Consider the following 18,497-nt stretch of genomic DNA (forward strand, 5'->3'; position numbering starts at 1 on the left):
GTCTGTGCTGAGACCCAGGGCAGTGGACACAGGACTTTGGAGGAAAGAGAGGATGGCCGTGGGGTGGGCCTTCTCGGCTAGTGTGGGCAGGAGGTGGGACAGTATGGAGAGACGGGTGTGGCCCTGCCCCTGAAGGGGCTCTGAAGTTGTGCCCCAGAGTCTGGGAAGGTCCCAAGAGCCATCTGGAGGTAAGAGGGCCCCAAGGATTTTAAGTAAAGGAATGGCATGGTCACATTCGGGGTTGTTCTGTGGTGAACGGCTTGGAAAGGGGCAGAACTGGGCCGGGGGTGTGGAGAGGGAACCTGGAGGTGGGAGACCCTCTGGGGCTGCTACAGAAACAGCGGTGGCTTGTGGCAGGAGCTGTGGCAGTACGAGTGAAGAGAGGTGGATTCACGTAGAAATTAGGAGAAGGTTGGCAGGTCATCTGCAGCGGGCGGCAGGACCTGAAGACCGGCACATCAGGAGTCTCGGTGGTCTTCCTGTGTAACACTGTCATCGTAGAGCTCGCATAAGAACAGCCAGGCAACATCACCGGTTCGAAGATGAGCGCCGGAGAGGGCTGGCGGCCTGCCCAGGCCCCTCCATGAGCTCCGAGGCCGGTGCTCTTGCTGGCTAGTCCAGCGGCTCCTCTTGGCATGGGTGACCTTTGCTAGAACCTGCCGGGAGGAGAGAAGCGAGGCACTGCCTGTCCTTCCAGGCCTGCCACAGACCTTGAGGGAGCCACAGTAAATGCTGTGTTTGTTTGACCAGCGCTTGGCTTTTGTTCTGAGCAGGAAGAAGAGCTGAAACAGGTGTGGCAAGACTGGGATGGCCTGGGGCACAAGTGGGAAGTGGGCGAGGCAGAGTCCTGGGCAGCCTGGCAGGGGCTTCCAGGGCTTCGGACTCAAGAAACCCAGGGACTTTCCCACAAACCCCGCCATCTCCCCCATGTCCCCGAGCTCCTGCCTGGATGAGTACACCAAAATATTAACCATGTGAGCACACTTTAATTAAGCTCCTATTGTATGCCTAGCATCACGCAAACAGGCCCGCCTGCCTTCATTCCAGAAACTTCTCTGATCAGCCTCCCTGGGCCACCTGCTGAGTGCTGCAGTCAGAGAAGCTCAGGACATGGTCCTTGACCATGGAGATGACCTTCTGGTGGGGAAGGCTGACAAACAGAACACCCACAATGGGCAGTATGTGTGTGACGGGGGGAGATGGGCTAATGGTCGCCCCGGGGGTCGATCCACTAATCCTTAACAGGACTCAGTGCTACTATCATACCCATTCTGTAAATGAGGAAAGAGGATTTGGAGGAGTGGAGTGCCCCATTTACCTGGTTAGTTTGGTTCTGGCTAATTTTCCTCGGCGGGAGGTGAAGAGAATAAAGATGGCAGCCTCATGGAGCATCCCATCCAGCTCCCTTGTTGAAATGACAGGGAAACCGAGCCCCAGGAGGGGACAGGCATGGCCAGGACCACACAGGAAAGGAGTGGCCAGTCCGACCTAGAAATGAGGTCTCTTAACTCCCAGTCCAGGGTGTGTTCCTAGATACCAAACGTCTTTCTCTCCGAAGGCTTCCTGAGACCCCTCACCTGGGACTGTCCTCAGCTTGGGGTCTATGTGTACTTGGGCCCTAGACTACAGAGACGTTTAAAAAGCCTTGTTAGGACAAATCCCGAAGGCAGGCAAGGATGCGTGTGAGGGTGGGGGAGGGGGAGGATGGAGCAAGGTACTGTGCTACTCCCCTCCCCCATTCCTAAGGAGGTCCCGGGTGCCTAGGCATGGGGAGACGGGGCAGGCAGCCAGGGCAGAGTCTGAGGCCCCGATCCTGCCCGCCCCACACAGGACTGGATCTGTCTCCTTGCTCTGTCATATCCCCTCTGGTCTGGGGGGACTGAGTGAGCTACACAACAGGCTGGCCCTGGCCTTCAGTGCGGCAAGCAGGGGTGTGTCCCAGCTGCCCTCTTGAAGCTGATAGTCAATGAGTAACCAGGACAGAGAGACCATCCAGTGTCCTTTAGTTCTGGCTTGGTGCAATCAGGTTCCCTTGGCTGGGATTTGCTGGGGGTGGAGGCAGGGGCAACCCCTTGGCCCTCTGTCCACTGTCCCAAATCCCAGACAGGCCTAGAGAAAACTCTCCCCTCAGTTCCCTTTTGCCTTCCTAGCCCTAAACCTCTCCTACATAAGCCCCGCCCACCCTGAACCCCTCCCACAAGCCCCTCCCATCTCCAAGCCCCTCCCCACAGGGCCCCGCCCATCTCTAAGCCCCTCCTCACAGAGCCCTCCCTGCACTGAGCTGCACCCCTTACCCCGCCCTCTGCAGGAGCCATCTCTGTCAATCACCCTCCCGTTCACTTTCACACTTCCTGTGCGCCGCCCTCTCGGGAACAGTGGTTCCCTAAGTGGAATCTGCTGGGGACAGTCTTCCAGGCCTTTCCTAGGATCTTATCGGGAGTGATCCTAAGCTTGGGTCACTTGCTATTAATAGTAACCCATTTCCTCTTCCTTGGGTCATGGAGGTGACAACATGTTGGCGCTGTCCCTAACTAAGATGAGACTATTTCTGCAGTTAAGTGTACTCCTTAGAAATCTGTGGGCCTGGAGGATTTCACTTAGCTTTAGCTTTGCTGTGGCTAAAACAAGTTTGACGTGCAATCATTTGCAAATCATTTCAAGTCTCCCCAATCTCCAAACACCTGTGCGACCCTGGCTCCCCCTTAAGTCGCCAGCCCTGCCGAAGGTCCCACTGAGCAGGCCTCTTGGACGCACCATCTACATGTTCCACCTTGACTTCTCATGGCTTCTCCCCTTTTCCCTCAGCTGCTTCTGTCCTCAATGCCTTCTGCTAAGGCCACCCATGTCCACCTTGGAGCTTTTAATCCCGTGGCTATTCCTCAGGCCTCATCTGCTTGACCACTCCGGTAGCCTCGGACATGGCTGCCAACACCCGCCTCCTGGAAACACTCTTTTCCTTTCTCTTTTTGGTTTCCCTACTGACCTCACGCATTCCCCAGGTTTCGGTTGCCATCTGTACGAACGTTAACCATTCCCAGTTTACCAGATCTGGGCCTACGCCCTCCTGCTTCCTGCTTCCTGGGTGTCTCTACCTGAATGTCCTGCAGGAGGTTCACCAAACCCCAAACGAAACCCATCGGCTTCCCCCACAAACCTGGACTCCTTTTTCGGTAAATGGCACCAACATCCAGTCACTGATCTAAGGTGGAAAATTTTGGGGGTTATCCTAGGCCCTTTTCTGTCCACCCCCCTGCACATCTGAGTGGCTCGCAAATCCTGGGAATCTTGCTTCCGTAACAGCTCCACTCAGGTTTTGCCCCCTCCACCCCATCCATGTTCTTTCCCCCCAAATCCTTCCCTTTTGGTACTAGGATTGACCCCAGGGGTGCTTAACCATTGAGCCACATCATCCCCAGCCCTTTTTAATATTTTATTTAGAGACAGGGTCTCACTGAGTTGCTTAGGGCCTCACTAAGTTGCTGAGGCTGGCCCTGAACTCGAGATCCTCCTGCCTCAGCCTCCCAAGCTGCTGGGATTATAGACTTTTGCCACCATACCTGGTTCCCCCCAATTCTTTAACATTAAACACAACACGCTGACATTTGCAGACCATGTACCTGGGGTGATTCCTGTCCTGTCCCTGGGTTACGTCTCCCCCACTATCTCACAGGAATGACTGCCACTCTCTTAGAAGTTCTCCCTACCATCCCTCTCCACCTTTTCTGAGCACAGGAGTGTTTCTTTTCTAGCCCTGTGCTTGAGCCCTGAACCCTTTACTGCCTCAGAGACACAGGTATTTCTTGACCTTGGCAACCTCTAGCCCCTTTGAGATGTATATTCTGAGTCCTCCCTCTTTCCCATTCTGGAGGGTCCCAGCAAGAAGATGGGGTCTCGCTCTCCTCTCTCCTCCAGGTGAGATTTTGCTCAGCTTTCCTTTTGGTGGTGAGTTGGATCCGAACAATAGGTCTTTTTGTTTTATTTTTGCAAATATGAAATCACATTATCAAACGTGCTCTTATACACAGCGGCACTGGGGAGGATCCAGCTCCAAGCACAACCAACAGGCACATCCTGGAGAGGAGGGTCCCTGCCACCTTCCCCTCACCTCCCCCAGTCAAGCCCGCTGCGCACCCCACTCTGGATCGGGCTTTGGCCGCACAGGCTGTGTCTGGTAGGTTCAGCGCCCAAATCCCCAGTGATTCGGCAAGGGACCACCAAGCTGAATTTACACCCCCACTTCCGCGTTACTGAACCTCTGTCCGGTTCTAGGCTTCATCCAGCGGGAGAGCGGGTGTCCAGCTTAGGGCGACCCAGGAGGGGCGCTCAGCAGGGAGGTGGAACACCGTCGGCGCTCAGGACAAGGAGGCGCCAGCAACTGCAAAAGGAATGACTTTTATTGAAAAATATCAAGTGGCCCGTTTCGTGGCTGCCGGTCCTGCCCAACGCGGGCTTCGGGGTCGCGCCCAATGGGGCTGGCAAGTAGCGGCGCCCACCCCCGCCCGGCGCTCCAGAAAGGTGAGGTTTCCTTGTCCATGCGGGCCGGTCCTTGGGTCCCGCAGTCCGGCTCCCTGGTCCGAAAAGGGGTGGCAGCTGCAGGAGGGGGCACCGGGCCGGCCTCTCCCAGTTGGTCAAGAGGGCTGCCTGGCATCTGGGGGTGGGCTGATCTCCGATGCAAGACTGCACGCTGGACTGGTGGGAGCTCCAGTTCCTGGTGGTGGCGGAGGAATCTGCTTTTGCCACCTCAGACGTAGTCCTTGCGGTCGTAGGCGGTGCCGGTGCCGGTGCCCGGCCCGGTGGAGCGCGGCGCGGAGTAGAGAACCTTGGTGGGCGCGTACTTCTCGCGCGGCGGGCATGAGCAGCACAGCAGAGCGCCGCCCAGCAGCTGCAGCGCAGCGGCCGCCCAGCCCACGTACAGGCCGGCGCCCATCTCCCGCTTCTGCGACTCCGGCACCACCGGGTTGTAGAAGTCCCGGATGATGGTGTTGGCGGACCAGGACACTGGTATGAGGGTGAGCAGGGCGGCCAGCAGGAAGAGCACACCACCCACTATGGTGATCTTGGCCTTGGCCGTTTCGTCCTGCACGCAGTTGGTGCACTGGGCGCCCACAAGTGCCACCAGGAGCCCGAATGCGGCCAGCAGGATGGACACGACGATGAGCGCGCGGGCCGCCTGCAGGTCCTGCGGCAGCGCCAGCAGGGAGTCGTACATCTTGCACTGCATCTGGCCGGTGCTCTGCACCACGCAGTTCATCCACAGGCCCTCCCAGGTGATCTGCGCCGTGATGATGCTGCTGCCGATGAAAGCCGACACGCGCCACATGGGCAGCGCGCAGCACACGATGGTGCACAGCCAGCCCAGCACGGCCAGCGAGGTGCCGGTGATCTCCAGGCCCATGGACATGGCTGCTGCGCCAAAGCCGGCTCTGCCGGCGGCTCCAGGTGCTGGGAAACAAGAGGCTCCGTGCCGCTGGACCTGGGCTGGAGCCGGGGCGTGCTGACAGACCAACGCCCGGAGCGACGGACGAACTGACCGACTCACCGACGGCGCGCGCTAACGGCTCCTCAGCGCGCTCGCGCCGCGGCTGCCCCTGCACCTGCCTGTGGCTTTGTGGGCGGGCGGCGGTGACTGGGCTGGCCCTGGGCTGGGGCCGGTTACATTTAGCCTGGTGCCTAGAGCTCCGGCGGGGGCGGGGGGAGGCGGAGCCGCGGTCTCCCAGGCCCGGGGACAGTGACGTGGCCCCCCTCCCACTTCCACCGAGTGCCCTGGGAGGGATGACTCGGCCAGGAGCGGCGTGCGTCCGTGTGGGGGGTGCCAAGGGCGGGACCTGCGGGCTCTCCCTCACCCCGGCTCCTCGCTCTTTGTCCCCAAGCTCAGAAACGAATTCTCTGGGGCAGGCGGGGGAAGGGGTGGTTCAAGGATTTGGGGTGCAAATCACAAACGGTTGACTTCCCGCACCCGACCCACCCCTGCCATTTTCCGCGCCTCTGGCGCGGGAGGTGTGGGATGGGGGCGCGGCCAACTCTCAGGGACGCTGCGCCTGGGAGGGCCTGGCGGGGGCGTGGCCGAGGCTGCCGGTTGGAATGGGTGGCTGTCGCTGGAGCTGCGCACCTGCTCCGGGTCCCTCCAGCCCGGGAAGCCCACCAGTCTTGCACCTGCTCGCCTCGTCCTGGCCGGTGGGGTTACCCAGCCCCGGAGGTGGTCTCAGGAGCCGGGGACTGCCTGTTGACACACCCGGATCACCGAGACCCCTGCCCAACTCAGTTCTCCCGCTCCGTCCAGCGCCTCCGCTGGCGGTGAGCCTGGATCCCTTTCCCCTCTTCGAGGCCACCTTCCGCCACCGAGCTCCCTCCCCTACCGAGCGTCCTCTTTCCTCCTTTGGGCCTCGAGCGAGTTCCACGGTGAACTTTATTGAAGTGGTGGTGAAAGAGATTTGATGCAGGCAAAACCGAGAAGTCAGGGCACCCGCACAGAACCTGCTCCCAGCCCTGGGCACTCCCCGCAGGCTCGGAGCCTCTCAGACTGGGCCTCGGAGGTCCTGCTGGTTCTGCCACCCCCGCATCTTCCCCTCGCTGCAGAGCTTGGGTCTCCTGGCTTTTGCTCGTGTGTGGCAGGGCTCCTGCCTCAGGGCCCCACCCTTGCGGGTCCCTCTGCATGGACCCTCAGGCAGTCCTCCACACGGCTTACTCTTTTTCCCCTTTAGGTTTTTGTGTTCAATGAGATCTTCCTGACCACCCTATTTAAATTGCAGCTTCTTATCTCACAATGGCCTGACCCTGTTCCTATCTTAGGGTCTCCTTGAATTTAAGAAAAATTTAGAATTTATTGACGTCGCAGTACTGGGGATTGAACCCAGGGGTGCTCTATCATTGAACTACACCCCTAGCCCTTTCTATTGTTATTGTTGTTGTTGTTGTTTTTTAATTGAGACAGGATCTCACTAAGCCGCCCAGGCTGGCGTGGAACTTGCATCCTCCTGCCTCAGCCTCCTGAGTTGCTAGGATTAAGGCTCACATCAGGTGCCTGTTGGTCTCTTTAGGATTGAACACCTTCTGACACGCTCTATATTATTATTATTATTATTATTAATTTATTTTTCTCTTCCCCAGCCTGTCTCAAGAGGGGCAAGAATTTTTGCCAGGGTCATTTATTTACTTTAAAAAAATTTTTAGTTGTAGATGGACGCAATGTCTTTATTTTATTTCTTTGTTTTCGTGCAGTGCTGAGGATTGAACCCAGTCTCTCACACGTGCTAGGCAAGCGCTCTGCCCCCGAGCCACAGCCCCCCAGCCCCCTTCTTTCACAGCCCCAGCACTGTCCTCAGTTGATTGTTGATCTAGTGACTTCAGTGAGAGAAGATCTCACTTTCTCTGTTCCTGCATCCTGGCCTGCTGTGGCCCTCCCACTACTGTGTTCCCTGGACAGGTGGTGGTGGGATGTGTAATCTGGCAGAAGCCAAGGACTCCTCTACCAAACTGCAAGACCACTGAGTTGAGTAGAGGGGTTTTCTGGGTTGCTTCACATCTCTCTGCTCCTAAGAGCCCCAGCCTGGGGCAATAGAAGATTAAGGTAAACAGGGCCGGAGGCCCATAGAAACCAGGGTCCTTCTTCTTGCAAGGGCAAAGGTCTTGGGCTGGGCCTGTTGGGCAGGGCTGGGCGTGCCAGAGGACCCAGCTTCCACTCGGTGGAAGTGGCCCTCATGTAGCCAAGGTCCTTTTTAGTGGGGGTGGCCTTGGACCAAAAAAAAATGGTAGACCCTTCCCTCCACCCCAGGCAGCATGTGGGGAGTGGAGGTCACTTGCTTTTGGCCATAGCACGTTCCTCCCTGGACGGCCAGGCCAGTTGGGCCCGGCTAGCTGCCATGGCTTGTTAACTTCCTGGCTGGGGAGAATCATGTCACCCCTACCCTCAGTTTCCTCCCTTGTAAAGTGAGGAAAATGATGTTCATGTGACTCACCTCACAGGATCGCGGTGACAATAGAAATACCTGAGCTACTGCAAAACAAAACTTCCAGCGCAGGCTGCGCACGAGTCCAAGGGAAATGGCATGGGCAGAGGGCGGGTGGGGTCACAGCCATCCGAGCTGGGCCCTGGCTGCGGTCTCACGGGCCAGGGGACCTTGAGCAGGCCTGTCCCATCCCGAGCTCAGCTTCCTCCTGGGTGAGGAGGGGGTTACTCTGTGCTGCTAGCAGTAGGGGGATGGGCAGGAAGAAGTGCCTTGTTTTTGAGCCGGGGTGAGACAGACCTGCTGGGCAGGGCTGCTGAGAGATGAGGCAAGAGGCACCAGCGCTCCATGCCCAGGGGCCAAACTTCAGGGACTCTGCAAATAAGACTTTGGTTCTGGACAAACAGAGCTCCAATCAACTTTTAGCTCGATATCTACCAGGGTTCTTACAGCTCAATATAGGAGCACGAATAACCCAATTGAAAAATAAGGAAAGGAAATCAAAACTACAACCAGAGGTGACCTCGCTCCAATTGGAATGGCAAGAGATAACAGGCGCCAATGAGGTCGTGGGGAGAGGGAACCCTCGCGCACTGTTGGCGGGAGCGAATGTTGGTACGTTCATGACGGAAAAGAGCATGGCGGCCCCTCAGAAAAATGGAAACCAGAGCTGCCCTAGGACCAGCAATGCCACTGCTGGGCTTATATCTGGGGGAAGTGAACCCAGATGTGGAAGGGACATTGGCATTCTTGTGTTTGTTGCAGCACTGTTCACAGTAGCCAAGAAATGGAAACGATCTGCCGGGTGCAGTGGTTCAGGTCTGTAATCCCAGCGCTTGCTCGGGAGGCTGAGGCAGGAGGATCTCTAGTTCAAAGCCAGCCTCAGCACTTAGCGAGTCCCTAAGCCACTTAGGGAGACCCTGTCTCAAAATTTAAAACGGCTGGAGGTGTGGCTGGGTGATTAAGTGCCCTGGTTCAATCCCTGGTACCAAAAAAAAAAAAAAAAAAAAAAAAAGTGAAAACAATCTAAGTGTCCATCAATTGATGACTGGATAAAGGCAACTGTGGTACATACACAATGGAATATTATTCAGTCACAAAAAAGAATGAATTCCTGTTATTTGTGACCGTGTGGGTGGAACCAGTGGACATTATTTTCAATGAATAAGCTAGTCATAGAAATATAAATATCTCATGATTTTACTTATATGTGAAATCTAAAAATGTCAATCTCATAGAAGTTGAGAGTAGAGAGGCTACAGAGAATAGGGGAGGATGGGGGGAAGTTGGTCATCAGCTACTGAATTATAATTAGACGGGAGAACTAAGTTCTTGTGTTCAATGATACAGGAGGGTGACTATAGATAATGATAATATATTGGATATATTTTTTAAATGCTGGAATAAAAGATTTTTGAATGTTTTCACCATAAGCGGTAAGTGTTTGAGGAAGAGGATAGGCTTACCTTGATTTGAATGTTACAAAATATATGCATGTATGGTGTACATGTGGTACCCTACCGGTATGTTCAATTTTTGTGTGTCAATTAAAAAAAGAAAAGAAAGAAAAGGACAAAGCATCTGGACAGATATTCAGAATAGACAAGAAGACATACAAGTGTCCAATAAACACACAAAAAGTTGGTCAAACACCATTAGCCAATAGGGACACGCAAACCAAAGCCTCAGAGAGATATCACTTCCCACCTGTTAGGATGGCTGTAGTCAAAACATTGACAATATCAAGTGTTGACAAAGATGTGGAGAAATTGCAACCCTCAGACTCTGCGGGTGGGAATGTAAAATGGTGCAGATGCTCTTGAAAACAGTCTGGCAGATTCTCAAAAGTTTGGATGTAGAGTTTGCATATGACCCAGCCATTTCACTCCAGGTATTTACCCAGGAGCAATAGAGACGTAGAGTCACATAGAAAAACTTGTACATAAATAGCATAGCAGTGTTTTGCATAATAGCCCCAAAGTAGAAACAATCTCAATGTCCATCAGTTGCTGAATGGAGAAACAGATGTACTCTGGATAAAAAAAAGTAGCATATCCATACAATGGAATATGATGTGGTTACCAAAAAAAGAATATCATACACTACAATATGAATGGACCCCAAAAGCATTGTGGTGAGTGAAAGAAGCCAGTCACAAAAGAGCACCTATTGTATGATTCCATTTATAAACAATATGGAGATGAGGGAAATCCGTATGGACGGGTCAGGAAGTGGGCAGTGACGGATGAGGGTATAGTTTTCTCTTTGGGGCAATGGAAATCTTCTCAACGGATCGTGCTGTGGTTGCCTAAGTCCTTGAGACATAACAAAACCCACGGAGTTGTGCAATTTGAATTGGTGAGCTCAATGGTATGTAAAGTATACCTCAATAAAGCTGCTGAAATAAAAGCCACTGTAGTGCTGGGGGCGGTGGTGTGTGTCTGTCTGTGTGGGTGTATCGCTGGTGGGGTCAGGGTGTCTAGGAATGGAAGATGCTGTCAGGGCTGGAAGGGGGTGAGGCTCGGAATCTTCAGGCACAATGGACACCCCGCCCCCAGTGTCCCCCCCAACATTCCTGTCCCAAAGCAGCAGTGGGACCCAAGGCGTGATGGCTGCTTCAGGAATGGACCCCGAGGCGGGTCCTGTGTGACTGCAGGCAAGTGCCATTCCAGGGCTGGGCTGGTTCAGGAGGGCTTCCTGTAGCCTGGGGCAGGAGCTGGCAGAAGGGGTGACCAGAGCATCTGGTCTGCATGCGCTTAGAGAGAGGGGGCTCGAAAAGGGAACGGAGAGAGGAGCATCCAGAGGTCAGCCAGGAGGTCAGCCCGCCCTCCCTTCCTCCTGGGGTCCCCCCTCAACAGGCAGGCCCTGGGCTCCACTGCCTGCTCCCCAGACGGCAGACTCCGGTCGCCTCCCCTTTCTTCCGCCCCAGCCTGTCCACCGTCTCCACCAGCGTCAGAATCCTGGGTCTCCAGGGCTGCAGGAGGTCAGAGGTGCAGGGTGGGAGGGGCTTGGGTCTGTCGGGGGCTCCAGGTGCCCCGGCTGCGGGGACAGCCGGTGTGGAGCCCCGGGGTGAGGAGCTCGGCGCACCGCCCACGCACACTGCCCTCAAGCTGGCTCCCTCTTAACTGGCCGCAGCACCTGGGTGTCAACACAGGGCTGTGTGTGCGCCTGTCCCTGCCTGCACTGCAGGGTGCGTGACCGGATGCGGGCATCCCAGCACAGGGCCTTTGTGGTGGTCTCTGCCGGGGACCGAGGGGGCGAGGTGCTGGGTGCGCGAGGAGGAGCACGGCGCTCGGTGTGCACTTCAAACGTGGCTGTCTCTCTCTCCACTCCTGTGCTTCCAGGGCTCCGACCGGGTGTGACTTGCAGCTCCGGGTGGAATTCAGTCTGCAGGAGTTTTGTTTGACGAGGATCAGGTTGTTCTCAAACTTGAAGTGTGCCTGGAGGGAGGAGGAAGAGTTCACTGGATTGGTCAGGGGACTGAAGGGCAGGGAGGGACGGGAAGAGGAGACAGTGGAACCAATCGGAGGTCACTTTCCCTTGTTCATATGTGAACTCGCTGCCAGTGGAACGCCACATCCTGTCCAGCCACCAGAATGGGAATCTAATTAGAAGTTACACTGCGTGTATGTATAATGTGTCAAAATATATTCTGTCCTGTGTATCTAAACAGAACGTGTAAACGTTTTTTAAAAATTGAAGTATTGTAAGTGGGGTGCGCATACTCTCTGGCTGCTGGTAGGGCCCACCTACTGTTTTGTTTTCATTACACTATTTTATTTACGCTAGGGCTGGGGGTGTAGCCCAGCCATACAGTGCTTGTCCTGCATGCTTGAAGCCCTGGGTTTGATCCCAGCACTAGGAGAAAGAAAAAAAAAAAAAAAAAAAAAAAAAAAAAAAAAAATCCCACAGATCCTACTGCCCTTTGCCCAGTTTCCTGAATGGCAACATTTTGCAAAATTATAGTACAAGATCACAGTTGGGATGTTGACACTGCCACACCTACTGTCCCCTAACCTCAGCCCCTCTTGGCCCCTGGGGCCACGGATCTGTTTTCCAATTCTGTACATCTGTCATTTTAGGGATGTAACATGAATGGGATCATCTGTCTGTACCTTTTGGGATTGGCTTTGTTCATTCAGCATGATCCTCTGGAGTGTCATCTGGATTGTTACCTGTATCAATAATTCATTCCTTTTCATGGCAGAGTAGTATTCCATGGCCTGGCTAAACATATTTTGTTCTAGGGACATCTGGCAGTCTCCTGAGGCTGTGATAAGTAAAAACAGCTGTAAACATCCATGCACAGGGTTTTGTGTGAAAACAGTCTTCCTTTTAAGGGGATAAATGCCAAATGTCATTTCTGGGTTGCATAGTGGTTGTGTGTTTCGCGTTTTAGGAAGCTGCCAGACGTTTTCCAGGACCTGGACCACTTGGCCTTGTGACTGGTGTGAAGCCTGTGGTTCGTCCACATTATCACCAGCAGTTAGTGCTGTCACTATTTTTCTCTTCAGCCATCCTGACAGCTGTGAAGTGGCCTCTCACCGTGTTTAATCTGTGTTTTCTCAGTGGCTAAAGATGTTAAATATCATTGCAGGTGCTCATTTGCCCTCTGTGAATTTTCTTCACTGAAACAGCTCTTCATGTCTTTGCTCCCGTTCTAATTAGACGGCTTTTCCCCTCCTTGTTGTCCCTGTCACGCCTGGGCACAGGGAATGGGGCCAGGAGCCCTCCACCTCTGAGCCACCTCCCCAGCCCATTTTATTTTTTATTTTGAGACAGGGGCTTTCTGAGTTGTTCAGGGCCTCACTAAGTTGCTGAGGCTGGTCTCAAACTTATGATCCTCCTGCCTCAGCCTCCCATCTGAGTCACTGAGATTGCAGGTGTGCACCATCAGGCCTGGTTTATTTATGTCTTTGGGGATCGAACCCAGGGCCTTGTGCTTGCAAGGCAAGCACTCTACTGACTGAGCTATCTCCCCAGCCCCTTCCACCCATTTTGAATTAATTCTTATACATGGTACTAGGTAAGGCTCTAATGGAGCTACAATTTTCCCATTATTGCTTTGTTGAAAAGATGGTCCCTCTCTCTCTCTCTCTCTCTCTCTCTCTTTTTTGGTACTGGGGATTGAACCCAGGGGTCCTTAACCACTGAGCCACATCCTCAGTCCTTTATATGCTTTATTTAGAGACAGGGTCTTGCTGAGTTGCTTAGGTCCTTGCTAAGCTGCCAAGGCTGGCTTTGAACTAGCGATCCTCCTTCCTCAGCCTCCTAAGCCACGGGGATTACAGGCATGTGCCACCGTGTCTGGCTAAAGAGTGTCCTTTCTGCATTGAATGGACTTGGTGCTCTTATTGACAATCATTTGGTCCCAAGGGTGTTATGTCTGTTCTCTGCCCTACGTGGGTCCCCTGGGCTGTCCATGCTGTTCTGCTGGTCTCTATGTCTGTATTTATGTCACTACCACACAGTGTGGATTACTGTAGCTTTGCGGTGGGTTTTGAGGTCAGGAAGTGCGAGTCCTCCAACTCTGGTTCTTCAGAATTGTTTTGTCTATTCGGGTCTAATTTACATATTTTTCTTTTCTGATGTCCTGAATTTTGTTTGATCATTTCCTTCTGCTTAGAGACTCCCCTTTAGGTGTCGTCTGCTTGCGACAAATTCCCTTGCTTTTCCCTTATCTCAGAATGTCTTCTTTCTTCCCTCCTGAAGGATGTTTTCCTTGAATGTAGGATTTTCTGGGTCCTTTTCTTTCGGTACTTGAAGTGTGTTGTGTCGCTTTCTTCTGACCGTCCTGGTTTCTGGTGACTGCTTTGCTTTCCCCTTTTTACGTAACCCAGATACTTTCAAGTTTTCCCTTCGGACTTCTGTTTTCAGAAATTTAATTATGGCATATCTTGGTGTGATTGTCTTTGGGGTTTTCCTCTTCGGGGTTTTCTTAGCTTCTTGCCCCTGTAGGTTTGTTTCTTGGAAAATGTGGAGAGTTTCCAGCCATCATTTCTTCAAGTCTGGCCCTCTTTCTTCTTCTCTGACTCTGAGGACCCGAAACTTCACGCCAGGTACGGTGGTGCGCGCCTGTAATCCCAGCGGCTCGGGAGGCTGAGGCAGGAGGATCATGAGTTCAAAGCCAGCCTCAGCAACTTAGTGAGGCCGTACGCAACTCAGTGAGACCCTGTCTCTAAATAAAATATGAAAAAGGGGCTGGGGGTGTGGCTCAGTGGTAAGTGCCTTTGGGTTCAATCACCCCTGGTACCAACAAAACTAATCAGAAAACAAAAACAAAAGTTTACATCTCCCGTTTTGGTCCGATACTCCTGAACCTCTCTTCCTGGGTTCTTTTCAGCCTGCTTTCTCATTGGTGTTCCTCCTGGGTATATTCTGTGGTTCTGTCTTCCCCTCACGGGCTCTTTCCTCCTGTTTCCTCCATTCTGCTATTGAACTGTCCATTCAGTCTTTTAATTTCAGTTATTGTTTTTTTTTTTTTTTTTAATTTTTTCAGTGCCAGAATTTGAACCCAGAGCCTTCAACATGCCAGGCAGGAGCTCTACCCCTGAGCGCAGCCTCAGCCTTCAGTATTTTCCGGTTATAAATTTCCATTTGGCTCCTCTTTATATCTCCTACTTCTCTACTGAAGCTTCTTGGCTGAGGCATTCTGGGCTTTTTCCCTCCATGTTTCAAATTTGTTCATAGTTGCCCATTGAATTGTTTTTATCACAGTGGTTAAAGTGATCTTTCAGGTAATTTTTTTGGGGGGGATACTGGGGATTGAACCCAGGGATGCTTTACCACTTTGCCACATCCCTAGCCCCCGCCTTTTTTTAAAAAAAAAAAATTATTTTGAGACAAGTTCTCTCTATGTTGTGTGGGTCCTTTCCAAGTTGCTGAGGCTGGCCTCAAAACCTTGATCCTCCGGCCTCAGCCTCCCAAGTAGCCAGGATCACCGGTGTGCACCACCGTGTCTGGCCTTTGTCAGGTGATTCTAACATCTATCATGTTGGCATTGGTGTCTATAATTGTCTATTTTTTCTCTTTTCATTCACTTTGAGACCCTCCTCCTTCTAGTATGATGAGTGATTTCCAGTGGAATCCTTTCCTTTTGTGTTTGGACCTCTGGATCTTCTTTCAGGCTTTTGTTGTAGTGATTTACTGTGACATAATTCCGGCAGGAGAAGGTCAAGGTGCTTCCTTGTTACTGAGAGGTAGAAGTCCAGGTTCCCCCGTTCAGTCTTGAATGACATCTGGGGCAGCGGGGGCAGGTGGCTTCTGATTGCTGTTGGCCTGGGTGGGGTTCCTGCTCTCGAGTGACCTCTGTTGACTGGGACCCAGTGGGGAGTGGGGTTGGTGTCTAACCACTGCCTGGGACAGCAAGAAGGCCAGGCTCCCCAGGTGGGCTTTGTGGACTCTGCAGGGGGCCTAGGGGCCTGACCCTCCCTTGCTGGAGGTACTGGGGGCTCTGTTACAGTCTCATGATTTGGAAGTCCAGGCAGCCTGCAGGGTGGCCAGGACAACGAGGCTGCCTGCAGGTCCAGCAGCGAGCTGGACGCCATGCACCGCACCTGGCCAGCGCCTGCGCCCGCCGTCCACCCCACCCCTCCTGGCTGGTCTGCACCCGCGTGCTGTGGCGGAAGGCTGACACGTGTCTTTGGGTCCAGAGGTCCCCGGCCGACCTGCTCTTCCCTCGGCTGCAGTCTGCTGGCGTGTTTTATCTGTGAAGTTCAGGGGTTCTGTTTTATTTGGCAGGAGGAAGAGGGAGACGCGTGTCTGTCCCTCTTCTCACATTTGGAAGTCCCTGCCGCTTGAGGTGGGGAGCACCAAACTGTTTCCTACCGTGTGCTCGGCCACCCGGCCCTGCACTGCGGTCACCGGGGTGGGCGGGGATTGTGTCCTCCAACAGTCATTTCTGCAGACACCAGCTGACTATAGTCCAACTCGGTTCTGGTTGGATTAATTCGCTGAAGTGGCTCCAGGGATTCCGAGAAATATTTGGCTCACATTCACCTATTTATTAGGAAGGATGCAGGGACATCCCCTGGAGGAGGCGCGCAGGGCGAGGTGGGTGGGAAGGGGCGCGTGGCCCCTAGGCCTCCCTGGGTGCACCCCTCCAGGCACTGCCAGGGGACCAGCAACCCAGAGACCCCGATCCCTGAGCTTCTGGGTCCTGCGGTGGCTTCATGACTTGGGCCTCCATGACTGACCACATCATCAGCCAGTGGCCATCAGCTCTACCTTCAGTCTCTCTTCTCCTGGGAGGTTGAGGGGCTGGGACTGAAAGCTCCAATCTTCTGATCTTGCGGGAGGTGGGGTCCTCATCCTGATGCTACCCAGGATCCCACTAAGAATCTCCTCACTACGACCAAAGATTCTCAGCCAGGTGCGGTGGCGCAGGCCTATAGCCCAGAGGCTCCGGAGGCTGAGGCAGGAGGATGGCGAATTCAAAGGAGCCTCAGCAACTCAGTGAGACCCTGTCTGTAAATAAAACATAAAAAGGGCTGGAATGTGGCTCAGTGGTTGAGTGCCCCTGGGTCCAATCCCCAATACAAAAAAAAAAAAAAAAAAAAAAAAAGCAATCTCCTGTTGCCAAGGAACTTCCAAGGAATTTAGGAGATGTGTTAGGAACTGGGGTCAACAGCCAGGTGTCAGAACGAGGCATCTTATCCCCTAACCTGCAGGCTGGTGCAGGGTGTTGGGTATTCGGAGCTCTGTCTCAGGAACCAGGGACAAAGACAGAGGCCAGATATGTTTCCTATTATATGACAATCCCACCCCCAACTACTGACTTCTAGCTGCCTCAGGGGACACATCCAAGGTCCCAGTTCCCTTCCTGTGACTGTTTCCGTTTGAGACCCCAGGCCTGTCTTTCTGGTTCGGTGTTTGGCCTGGGGTCCTTTATTCGCAATGGTAGAAAAACAAAAAGGATTAAAAAGGAGAGCGGAGGGAAGCTCAGTGTGGATTGAGGCTGGGCTGGTGGTGGGGAGCGCTGGCAGGGGAGAGGGAGACCAGAGGCCTCTGGGGTCCCAGCCTCTGCAGGGCCACTTGTGCTCATGTCCCTAAGCGTCCTCCGGGATTGGAAGCGGTGGACTCTGTTGACTTTCAAGTTTATTTAAACCTTGGGGACCTTATCATATCTTCATCCAAGCAGCACAAAGTTAAACAAAGCCGCTTTCCGAGGCCCAAGGAGAGAGAAGTTGATTTAAGATAGGGCCTATCAGCGCTTACTCAACGCCACGGCTCTGGCCTTATCACTGGCAAGGCCTCGCTCCCTCTGCAGGGCGGCACCATGGCCTGACTCTTGCGCTCCAGCCCAAAAGCAGGTCTGGCTGCTGAAGGGACTCCAGTGACTTCGTGAGCCAGTGAGCAGCCCCTGAGGGCTGGCAGCCACCTCCTCTCTAGCTGGCCCAGTACCTGCTCTGTGGATTTGTGATCACGGTGGCCACAGTGGCAAGAGGGAATTGTTAAAAGAAAATACTCAGGCGAGGGTGGAGCTCAGTGGTGGAGCGTTTGCCTAGCGTGCTGAGGCCTGGGTTCCATCCCAGCCCTGGGGAGAAAGAAAGAAAGAAAAAAGGAAGGAAGGAAGGGAGGGAGAGAGGAAGGAACTGGGCACAGGGGTGCACACCTGTAATCCCAGCTGCTCTGGAGGCTAAGGCAGGAGGATTGAGAGTTCAAAGCCAGACTCAGCAGCCTAGTGAGGCCCTAAGCAACCCAGAGATACCCTGTCTCTAAATAAAATATAAAAAAGGGCTGGGGATGTGGCTCAGAGGTTAAGTGCCCCTGGTTCAACCCGGGTACAAAAAAAAAGGAAAAAGAAAAAGAAAAATGATTCAATGACACTCATTAAGGCATAATAAGAAAGACTTTATTCAGGACTGCCATGATAGGTATGGGAAGCACTTGCAATGGGACCTTGCTGTGGAGGGACTGGACTCGACTCCATTACAGCCCAGGCAAGTGGGACTTCACAGCCCAAGAGCAGGCGGGCGCAGCGGGTGGGAAATGACTCAGGGCGGGCCTCAGGGGCGAGGGGATCCTGGCTAAGCCAACCTGGCAGGATTCCTGAAGACGGAGGACCAGGAACCTGATCAGCTCCTGAGGGTGACCAGATATGGGGACTAGGGCACAAGTGACTACACAGGGTTCTTTGCTAAAACAGCCTTCACAAGGAGGTCCTAGGAAAAGGCTCAGGGGCCTGACTGAAGTCTGATCAGGCAGAGAACCTTTGTCAGAGGCCACAAATGGCCTTCTCTTACCAAGGCTGCCACCAGAATCCACTGCCCTCAAAAGAGCAGCAGTCCAGACTCCAATATGGCACCCGCCTTCCCCAGGAACCAGCCAGCAGTGGGCGACCTTCTTCCAGAGAGAGGGGCTTAGTGGAGGCCTGGATTCTCATTACCTGCCTCTCATGCCTCTTTCCTACCACTGTTCCTGGACTCATGAAACCCCTTTGGCTGCTCCCATGAGCCTCCATTGTCACTCCTGGTCTACGGGCCCCTTATAGCAAAAGAACTGTGGGGTGATATCTGGAGAAACTGTGCCCTTATCTCCAGCTGCACCAGCTGG

The 18,497-nt window shown here is 53.7% G+C and overlaps 1 protein-coding gene and 2 long non-coding RNA genes across 3 annotated transcripts; 1 reads left to right on the top strand and 2 right to left on the bottom strand.

Moving 5' to 3' along the window:
- Nucleotides 1-457: 457 nt before the first annotated feature.
- LOC306649547 lies at nucleotides 458-3,167 on the bottom strand. Its single transcript, XR_013760650.1, has 3 exons — nucleotides 2,851-3,167; nucleotides 1,319-1,488; nucleotides 458-656 (listed from the first exon to the last, which is right to left on the bottom strand). It is a non-coding gene; the product is annotated as an uncharacterized lncRNA (long non-coding RNA).
- Nucleotides 3,168-4,376: 1,209 nt separating this feature from the next.
- Nucleotides 4,377-5,739, bottom strand: CLDN3 (claudin 3). Its single transcript, XM_079120070.1, has one exon. The coding sequence runs from the start codon at nucleotides 5,399-5,401 to the stop codon at nucleotides 4,742-4,744; it is 660 nt and encodes a 219-aa protein (XP_078976196.1). The 5' UTR covers nucleotides 5,402-5,739; the 3' UTR covers nucleotides 4,377-4,741.
- A 2,312-nt stretch (nucleotides 5,740-8,051) lies between these two features.
- On the top strand, nucleotides 8,052-12,581 carry LOC306649636. Its single transcript, XR_013760672.1, has 3 exons — nucleotides 8,052-10,926; nucleotides 11,288-11,569; nucleotides 12,026-12,581. It is a non-coding gene; the product is annotated as an uncharacterized lncRNA (long non-coding RNA).
- The last annotated feature ends 5,916 nt before the right edge of the window (nucleotides 12,582-18,497 follow it).

Source organism: Sciurus vulgaris (assembly GCF_902686455.1).
Source record: "Sciurus vulgaris genome assembly, chromosome: 18".
Lineage (NCBI taxonomy): Eukaryota > Metazoa > Chordata > Mammalia > Rodentia > Sciuridae > Sciurus > Sciurus vulgaris.

Excerpts from the sequence above, each read along its gene's own strand:
- CLDN3 (XM_079120070.1), bottom strand. The coding sequence starts at position 5,401 with ATGTCCATGGGCCTGGAGATCACCGGCACCTCGCTGGCCGTGCTGGGC.